We start from the raw sequence: 10344 nt of genomic DNA, 5'->3' as shown, positions 1-10344 counted from the left end.
CTGTCCCGTCCACCTTCATCACATCCACGCGCTCAGACCTACTGACGTCAGCCAGTTGGAGAGACCGATGCCCACAGCTTAACCCACGTGATGACTCTCAGGGCCAAATACCTGCACATCATCTTTACTGACTGAGGACCCCTGGCTGACAGGTGAAACATCATGAATGGAAGAAGTCGTCCAGGTGCCTTTAGCTCAGTAGGAAGTGAAGAAAGCGGCTCTGTGGCGGTCAGCAGGCCGGGCTGCACTGGTGTCCAACATGAGGCATCAAAAATAGTGGAAGCTCAGCAGCAAACTCTGGTACAGCTCAGACTGTTAGATCTCTGATTTTGATAACAAATATTTTCCTGATACTTAAATATGACTTCATTAAGATTCTTTGTAAAGCAGTTATTCAAACCTCCTGATGCTGCTCCCTTAATGCACCAATAAGACTCTCACAGGTGAGTCAATCACGGATTTTTCCCTGAAAAATCACTCCAGCCAAGAAGCTGCAACACATTATCTGTCCATTCTGATCTCTCTCACACACTCAGTTTCCTTCCAGCTGCTCTCCGTTCAAAACCAACTTTACCCGAATGATGCGTTCAGGGGACATCTGTAAACTGCAGGGCTCAAATCCACCAACTGGCCTATGCATGGAGTTGACATGTTCCTGTGTTTGTGCGAGTTCTCCGGTTTCCTCCCACAGTCCAAAGACATGCAGTTAGTGGGGTTAGGATAATTGGTGATTGTAAATTGCCCATAGATGTGCCTGTGAATGTGAATGGTTGTCTGTCTCTCTGTGTTAGACCTGGTGGCCTGTCCAGGTGTGCCCCGCCTCTCACCCTATGACAGCTGGCATAGGCTCCAGCTTCCAGTGGAAGAAAAGTGGATGGATGGATTTCAACACACCTCCAGTTTAAATGCTTCTGCAGATCTATTTAACAACTCAGCAGCACCTTTCTGTGGTCAAATGACTGCACTGCATCAGGAAATGTTTCAGGTTCCTTTTCCTGTAATAGCGCAGTTAAACATCCCAACAAGATACTGAAAAGAGAGGGTTGGATAGTTGTCCACAATATTTCTATTGCAGGACATTCATGAAGCCTCATAGCAGAAAATATTTGTTGAGGAGTCAAAGGTTTAATCACTGTTTTAGAAACTGCACATTACACCATACCTGAAAACACTTCTCTGCACAGACAACTTGTAGTTGTTGTTCAGGCTGCAGGAAAACTAGGAAAGGAGGGAAAACCAAGCCGAGACAGATTCCTGCCTTTGGATCAGACACTGACTACTGCAATAAGCTGGAGCTCTCCAAACCTACCTGCCCTGTGTGATGAAGTAACCCCCCCCCCTAACAATTAATCATGAATTAACTGATTGAACGTATTTTTTTGGAAAGCTGAGTTCAGCCTCACTGCCACACTCAGACCTGATCACTGCAGACCTGCTGAATGAAGAAATCCCTTCAATAGAAGCTGTCTGACAAAGTGAAGCTGAAAGATCTCAGAAAGCAGCACATCATCCACGATCTAAAGAAGCAGCTGAGGAACAAATTCTCTGACATCTATCAGTCTGAAAGGGTCACAGAGACATTTCTGAGGCTTTGGGACTCCAGAGAACCACGGTGAGAGCCGTTATCCACACATGGAGAAAACTTGGAGCAGTGGGAACCTTCCCAGGAGCGGCCGGCTACCAAAATGACTCCAAGAGCATCGAGGACTCATCCAGGAGGTCACAGAAGAACCCAGAACAACATCTAAAGAACTGCAGGCCTCACTTGGCTCAGCTAAGGTCAGAGTTCATGATTCAACAATCAGAAAGAGACTGGGCAAAAATGGCCTCCATGGGAGAGCTCCAAGGAGAAAACCACTGCTGACCAACAAGAACACAAAGGCTCAGCTCACATCTGCCAACAAACATCTGGATGATCCCCGAGACTTCTGGGAAAATATTCTGTGGACTGACGAGAGAAGCTGAACTTTCTGGAAGGTTTGAGTCCCGTTACATCTGCAGAAACTAACACAGGGTTTCATAAAGAACACCAACAGTCAGACATGGTGGTGGGAGTGTGATGGCCTGGGGCTCCTTTGCTGTCATTGATGGAACCATGAAATCTGCTACCAGAAGATCCCGGAGGAGAATGTCAGCCCATCAGTTGGAGCCCTGAAGCTCACTTGGGTTATCACAAACAGTTACCACAAACACGTGACTGCAGCACGGGGGCGCCACAGGGCACGGTCCTCTCACCCTTTCTGTTCAGTCTGTACACCTCAGACTTCAGGTACAACTCAGACCATTGACACCTACAGAAGTTCTCAGATGATACGGCCATCATCGGATGTGTATCAGATGGGAACAACAAGGAATACGGGGGGGGGGGGGGGGGGGGGGGGGGGGTCATCGGTGACTTTGTCAGCTGGTGTGAGAACAACGCACTCCAAATCAACGCCAGCAAGACGAAGGAGATGATCATAGACTTCAGGAGGAAGCCACCCCCTACAGCACCGGTGAACATCCAGGGAAAGGACATGGAGACAGTGGTCTCCTACAAATACCTGGGTGTTCATCTCAATAACAAGCTGGACTGGACTACAAACACAGATGTCCTGTATAAGAAGGGCCTGAGTCGACTCCACCTGCTGAGGAGACTGAGGTCCTTTGGTGTCTGCAGGACTCTGTTAAAGACCTTTTATGACTCAGTGGTAGCATCTGCCCTTTTCTATGCAGTGGCCTGCTGGGGGGGTGGATGCACCGAAAGGGACAGGAGCAGGATCGACAAACTGGTGCGGAGGTCTAGCTCTGTGTTGGGATGTCCTCTGGAGTCTGTGATGGTGATGGGTGAGAGGAGGATGTTAGCAAAGCTGACATCCATCATGGACCCCCCCATCACCCTCTGCATGAGGCCGTGGGTGAGCTGAGCAGCTCCTTCAGTCAGAGACTGAAACATCCTCGCTGCAGGAAGGAGCGCTTTCACAGCTCATTCATCCCAACAGCAGTTAGACTGTACGACACATCATAATGTCTTGAGTCACTTGAACACTTTACCTCCTCTGCCATCACTTTATCCATACAGTCAGATACATTTTATTTATTACACTCACCCATATAATGCATACTGTGTATGCAGTGTACCTACAAATGTATATATGTTTTGATGTGTGTGTATATGTACATGTGTGTATTGACATTGATATATATATATATTTTATGTATATAGTGTTTTTTCTATTTTATTTTATTCCGGCGGTTTTCAAAGTGTGAGGCGCGCCTCCCCTAGGGGGCGCCAGAGCACTTTAGGGGAGGCGCGGTGCGAGGGAAAAAATAAACCGGGAAAAGAAGCTATCTGCTTGCTGTCTACTGATGTGAGAGAAAGAATGGACACATTTTTAGTAAAGAAAAAGGCAGGGGAGACAAGCTCTGGCGTAAGTAGAAAAAAGAGGAAGTATGACCACGACTACTTAAAGTATGGATTTTGTGATGAGTTTGGGGTTGTTCTTATCATTAGAAAAATGAAAAAAGGGCATATTTGCCATACAAAGGCCCTGATAAAATAATTAAAATGGGAGGAAATGTTTTAAAATGTTCATGCGTTAAATTTCATTCAGATAAAGTGTCATTTTAAAAGATGAGATGGTTCTAAAATAAAAGCAATTAGGTGTTTTGTAGTTGCATTTGTTTGTGTGGGTTGATTATTGGGGGGGGCGCAGCAGGCATTGCGCTCCTTGGAGGGGGGGCTCACCCTTTCATACTTTGAAAACCCCTGTTTTATTCTATTCTATTTTTAGTTCATTTGTTTTTACTCATCCTTTACATTTTTCTCTGTACTGAGCTGCTGTAATGCACAAATTTCCCCATCGTGGGATCATTAAAGCTTTATCTCATCTCTTATCTTGCTGCTGAGGGTGGAACAGCCAGGAGTCAGGTTTAGGGGGCAATGACATTCTCACACAGGGTAGGTAGGTTTATAGGGCTTTGTTCCCTTAATGAATGAAATCATTAAAAATACTGTCAGCTCCCCCTCAGCAGAACCTTTAGGTGGCATGAAACCCCTGGTAGTACAAAGTATTTGAACACATAATTATAGGTCTTAGTGGATCTTAATGGGGTGCAAATGAACTGCTGATAATACTGTAACTCTGTGATTGGCATCATTATCGTAAGAACTGAGTCATCCAAGAGTTTTACTGGATCCATCTATGGTATGAAATTGAATGTCCTGGATCACATGGTCCTCGAGTTATCACGTTCACAAAGTTGAAACTTGGCCTCCAGCAGGGTGACGATCTTAAAAACTCCATTTTGCATTTACGTTTTTGTCTAATATTAAAATATTAAAATGTGTGACAAAGTGGTGAAAGTTTACCCAGAATGCACTGCTTGAAGTTTCCTCCAGTGAACTATCAGAGCACCGATGCTCGTTTCTGTTCCTCTGTGTCAGACATTCAGCTGCTGCAGCCGATTCAGACCATGATTGATGCCATCACACTGATGCTCAATGCGCAGTTCCGCCAGCATCCACCTGAGCAGGAACACCTGGGAGAACATCCACACCCATCATCTGCACCACTCATTTTAGGAACTGAAGGAGACTTTGGACCCTGAAAATATTTGATGACATCAGCTTTTCTTTGGCATTTGCGGAGAATAAATGACGACACTGAGCTTGAGCGCCGCTCCACCAGCTACAGGTTTAATATCAGATCAACAACAGTAGAAAAACAGAGGCAGAGGCTACCAGACAAAAAGAAGAGTAGGAAATCCAACATCATCCAACAGTCTCTTTAAAATAATTCCTCTGTACAGTATTTACACACACACACACACACACACACACACACACACACACACACACACACACACACACACACACACACACACACACACACACACACACACACACAGAGTACATTACAGCTACACACTGAGGAGGAGCAGCCTGTCACTCAGTCAGCCTGAGGAAGCAGTCTGCGTGCTGCTCTCTGATTGGCCGGCCCTCCTCCATCCACAGTGTTCTCTTTATTTTCCGTGAGGCTGAGATACATCCAGGTGAAGGTGTGATGACATCTGGACCTGAGCCGCTCCTTCTCAAAGAGGTCAGAGGTCACAGCAGGAGGTAAAAAGAACCCAAACCGAGGGTCATTAAATGACACAGAAGTGACGGCGCAGCCCTCACTGCAGGCCTGGGACTGTTAGCTCCTCCCTCCTTCGTCCCAGCAGCATCTGTGAGGCCAAACCTCGCTGCCCAATGGCACTGTCTGGACCCGGTGGGACTGGCAAGAACATTCACCAGTTTGGCGAGGGGCGGAGCGGCCAGTTGGGCGTCCAGGCAGAGACATCAAACACACACACACACAACACCATTGAGCTGATGTTACGGAAACAGAAACGCTTCTTCATCTGATCCAGTCACATGACTCGGAGAGGCGTGGAGGTCGGCCAATCAGGTGTACCTGCAGAAAGTGAGAGGAGATCACAGAAGTGTTGAAATTGTTCAAATTTACACGTTTTCTTTGATTTCATTCACACTGTCACCAGATAGATAGATAGCTTTTATTGTCATTGTACTAAAGTGCAACGAAATTGAGCAGCAATCCTTAAGGTGCCTAGACCCAATAAAAACATTCAAAAACTCTAAAAACATTCAATAAACTGCAGATTATTGCACAGGGCTAAGTAGCTTAAATAAATAAATACTTAAATAAATTAAATAAAAAAATTCATGTGCGTGTATTCAATTCCTGTACAGCACTGGGGTAAAAGCTGTTTTTCAGTCTGTTTGTCCTGCATGTGATGGATCTGAAGCGTTTTCCAGAGGGCAGCTGTTGGAAAAGATGATTACCAGGATGGAAGGAGTCTTTCAGTATGTTGGCTGCCCTGCTGAGGCAGCAGGAGCTGAACAGGTCCCCCAGACTGGGCAGTGGACAGCCGATGATTTTCTGGGACGTGTTGATCACTCTCTGTAGTGCTCTCTTTTCTGCCACTGTGCAGCTGCTGTACCATGTTGAGATGCAGCAGGTCAGCACACTCTCAATGGCACAGCGGTAGTAGGACACCAGCAGCTTCTCCTGGAGGTTGTTCTTCCTCAGAATTCTCAGGAAATAGAGTCTCTGCTGTGCCTTCTTGACCACAGCTGTGGTGTTGGTGGTCCAGGAGAGATTTTCAGAGATGTGCGTACCCAGAAATCTGAAGAAAGGGACTCTTTCCACACAGTCACCATTTATGAAGAGTGGTGCAAGGTCTATGAATTTCCTCCGAAAGTCTATGACCAGTTCTCTTGTTTTGGAGGAGTTCTGGGAAAGATTGTTCTCTGCACACCACTCAGCCAGTCCCTGGACTTCATCCCTGTAGGCGGTCTCGTCTCCAGCAGATATGAGTCCCACCACAGTCATGTCATCCGCAAACTTGATGATTGTGTTGCTGGAGTGGGTGGGGGTACAGTCGTGGGTGTAGAGTGCGTAGAGGAGAGGACTCAGGACGCAGCCCTGGGGAGCTCCAGTGCTGAGTGTTACACTGGATGAATGATGGTGACCTAATCTAACAGACTAGGTGCGGTTTGTTAGAAAGTCCTTAATCCAGATGCAGCTGGGCTGGGAAAGACCAAGGTCTGTGAGTTTGGTCACCAGTCTGCTGGGGTTGACTGTATTAAAGGCAGAGCTAAAGTCTATAAATAACATTCTCACATAACTCCTCTGGTGTTTCAGGTGTGTGTGAGTGCTGTATGAAGGGCAGTATTGATGGCATCCTCAGTGGACCTGTTTGCTTTGTAGGCAAACTGATGCGGGTCAAAGCTGGGTGGGAGAGTGGCTCTAATGTGCTGTAGAACAAGTCTCTCGAAACACTTCATTATGACTGGTGTGAGCGCAACTGGACGGTAGCCATTGAGGTCACTGATGGTGGGTTTTTTTGGCAGTGGGATGATGGTGGCAGACTTCAGACATGGTGGTACGATGGATTTTGACAAGGACAGGTTGAAGATTTTGGTGAAAATGCCAGTTAGTTGGTCCGCGCATATTTTCAGCACCTTTCCTGTCACACCATCCGGACCAGCCGCTTTCCTGGAGTTCACTGCTTTAAGTGCACGACTCAGCTCATGTTCTTGCACCATGATGATGTGGTTATTGGAGACTGATGGAGGTCTTGTATTTGTCTCCGCTGTTCTCTTCCGGCGCTGCGCGAGCAGGCAGCCAGTTTCAGCAGCTCAGCACTAATTCCGTGTTTTTTCCTCATTTTGTTTAGTATTAGATGTGTTTTTGTGTTTCTGTATCTTCTGCTCTTTTTCCTCACGATGGAGTGGACTTTTTTCTGGAAAACTTTGCTTTTATGTACCCTTTTTATGGTGTTTATGTTTGGAGACTGCGAGAGTGGCCACGCTCCTATTGTTTACTCTCGGGACCAGCTGATCTCCATCGGGAGCTCCGCTGTGCCTACTCCTGCAGAACGACTCGATATTCCCCGCGAACTGAAAAGGAAGAGACGCAGGAGACGTGCGGGCATAGGTCGTAGTAGCCAGGGGAGAAGGTACAGACCCGTCATCCCGTCCATCATCATGGGAAACGTGAGATCTCTTCCCAACAAAGTGGACGAGCTGGCGGCGCTAACGAGACATCAAAGGAGCTACCGAGAGAGCAGCCTCATGTGCTTGAAGGAGACGTGGCTAACCGAGCTAACCCCGGACTCACGCATAAACATGGACGGCTTTCATTTACTCCATGCCGACAGAACCAGAGAGAGTGGTAGGAAGAGGGGCGGGGGTCTGGCTGTGTTTGTGAACGATAGATGGTGCAACTCCAGACAACTTTCAGAGTTAACTTCAATAGTTACTTCCTCCAAACCAGCAACATGTTTGTTAGATTCCATTCCTACTAGACTGTTCAAAGAAGTCTTTCCAATTATTGATGCTTCAATCTTAAATATGATCAATCAGTCTTTATTAGTTGGCTATGTACCACAGGCCTTCAAGGTGGCTGTTATTAAACCACTACTTAAAAAGCCATCACTGACCCAGCTGTCTTAGCTAATTATAGGCCAATCTCCAACCTTCATTTTCTCTCAAAGATCCTTGAAAGAGTAGTTGTAAAACAGCTAACTGATCATCTGCAGAGGAACGGTTTATTTGAAGAGTTTCAGTCAGGTTTCAGAATTCATCACAGTACAGAAACAGCATTAGTGAAGGTTACAAATGATCTTCTTAGAGCCTCTGACAGTGGACTCATCTCTGTGCTTGTCCTGTTGGACCTCAGTGCAGCTTTGATACTGTTGACCATAACATTTTATTACAGAGATTAGAGCATACTATAGGTATTAAAGGTACTGCGCTGCAGTGGTTTGAATCATATTTATCTCATAGACTCCAATTTGTTCATGTAAATGGGGAGTCTTCTTCACACACTAAGGTTAATTATGGAGTTCCACAGGGTTCTGTGCTAGGACCAATTTTATTTACATTATACATGCTTCCCTTAGGCAGTATTATTAGAAAGCACTGCATCAATTTTCATTGTTATGCAGATGATACTCAGCTTTACCTATCAATGAAGCCAGATGACACACATCAATTAGTTAAACTGCAGGAATGTCTTAAAGACATTAAGGCCTGGATGACCTCTAATTTCCGGCTTCTAAATTCAGATCAAACTGAAATTCTTGTTCTCGGCCCCACAAATCTTAGAAACATGGTGTCTAACCAGATACTTACTCTGGATGGCATTACTTTGGCCTCCAGTAACACTGAGAAATCTAGGAGTCATTTTTTTGGCCAGGATATGTCCTTCAATGCACATATTAAACAAATATGTAGGACCGCTTTTTTGCATTTGCGCAATATTTCTAAAATTAGAAACATCCTTTCTCAGAGTGATGCTGAAAAACTAATTCATGCATTTATTACTTCTAGGGTGGACTATTGTAATTCATTATTATCAGGCTGTCCTAAAAGCTCCCTGAAAAGTCTTCAGCTGATCCAAAATGCTGCAGCTAGAGTACTGACAGGGACTAGAAAGAGAGAGCAGATTTCTCCCATATTGGCTTCTCTTCATTGGCTCCCTGTTAAATCTAGAATAGAATTTAAAATTCTTCTCTTCACATACAAGGTCTTGAATAATCAGGCCCCATCGTATCTCAAAGACCTCATAGTACCATATCACCCCAACAGAGCACTTCGCTCTCAGACTGCTGGCTTACTTGTGGTTCCTAGGATACTTAAAAGTAGAATGGGAGGCAGAGCCTTCAGCTTTCAGGCCCCTCTTCTGTGGAACCAGCTCCCAGCTTGGATTCGGGAGACAGACACCCTCTCTATTTTTAAGATTAGGCTTAAAACTTTCCTTTATGATAAAGCTTATAGTTAGGGCTGGATCAGGTGACCCTGAACCCTCCCTTAGTTATGCTGCTATAGGCCTAGTCTGCTGGGGGGTTCACATAATGCACTGTTTCTTCTCATTCACCTTATTTACTTTGTTTATACTCCACTCTGCATTTAATCATTAATTGATATTAATCTCTGGCTCTCTTCCACAGCATGTCTTTTCTCTCCCCTCAGCCCCCCCTCAGCAGATGACCCCCCCTCCCTGAGCCTGGTTCTGCTGGAGGTTTCTTCCTGTTAAAGGGAGCTTTTCCTTCCCACTGTCGCCAAGTGCTGCTCATAGGGGGTCGTTTTGACTGTTGGGTTTTCTCTGTATTAGTGTAGGGTCTTTACCCGCAATACAAAGCGCCTTGAGGCGACAGTTTGTTGTGATTTGGCGCTATATAAATAAAATTGAATTGAATTGAATCTAACCATCAAAGAGACGCTCTACAGTAAGGACATTGAACTGCTAGCTGTTAGTATGAAGCCGTACTATTTTCTTCGGGAGTTTTCACATGTTATTGTGATAACTGTGTATGTGCCGCCCTCTGCTAACGCTGCTGCAGCCTGCAATGTCCTCCACGCTACCACCAGCAGACTCCAAACACAGCACCCACAGGCCCTCTTTCTGATCTCAGGGGACTTTAACCACGTCTCCCTGTCCTCCACTCTCCCCACCTTCACCCAGTATGTCACCTGCCACACCAGGAATACCAACACACTGGATCTACTGTATGCCAACATCAAGGAGGCATACAGCTCATCACCTCTGCCTCCCCTGGGGGGCTCAGATCACAACCTGGTTCATCTCCAGCCTATGTACAAACCCTTAGTACACAGAGAACCAGTTGTGACACACACAGTGACGAAATGGTCTGAGGAGACTGAAGAAGCTCTGAGAGACTGCTTTAGCTCCACTGTGTGGGAAGAGCTTTGTGCCCCTCATGGGGAGGACATCGACAACATCACGGACTGCATCACTGATTACATTAATTTCTGCGTGGAAAACACTGTGC

The 10344-nt window shown here is 45.9% G+C and overlaps 1 protein-coding gene across 2 annotated transcripts in view; it reads right to left on the bottom strand.

The window, feature by feature from the left end:
- Positions 1 to 4651: 4651 nt before the first annotated feature.
- LOC115781640 (zinc finger protein 609-like) overlaps positions 4652 to 10344 on the bottom strand; it is a 63410-nt gene continuing 57717 nt past the window's right edge. For both annotated transcript variants that reach the window (XM_030731413.1, XM_030731411.1), the window contains exon 9: positions 4652 to 5438. Coding sequence is in view for 1 of the 2 variants with exons in the window: in XM_030731411.1 (XP_030587271.1) it covers positions 5429 to 5438 (10 nt within the window). In the remaining variant the exon portion in view is untranslated. The remainder of the gene's footprint in view (positions 5439 to 10344) is intronic.

This window comes from Archocentrus centrarchus, chromosome 6 (assembly GCF_007364275.1).
Source record: "Archocentrus centrarchus isolate MPI-CPG fArcCen1 chromosome 6, fArcCen1, whole genome shotgun sequence".
NCBI lineage: Eukaryota > Metazoa > Chordata > Actinopteri > Cichliformes > Cichlidae > Archocentrus > Archocentrus centrarchus.
The sequence above is the reverse complement of the archived record's forward strand: the minus strand, read 5'-3'. Positions and strand labels throughout refer to the sequence as shown.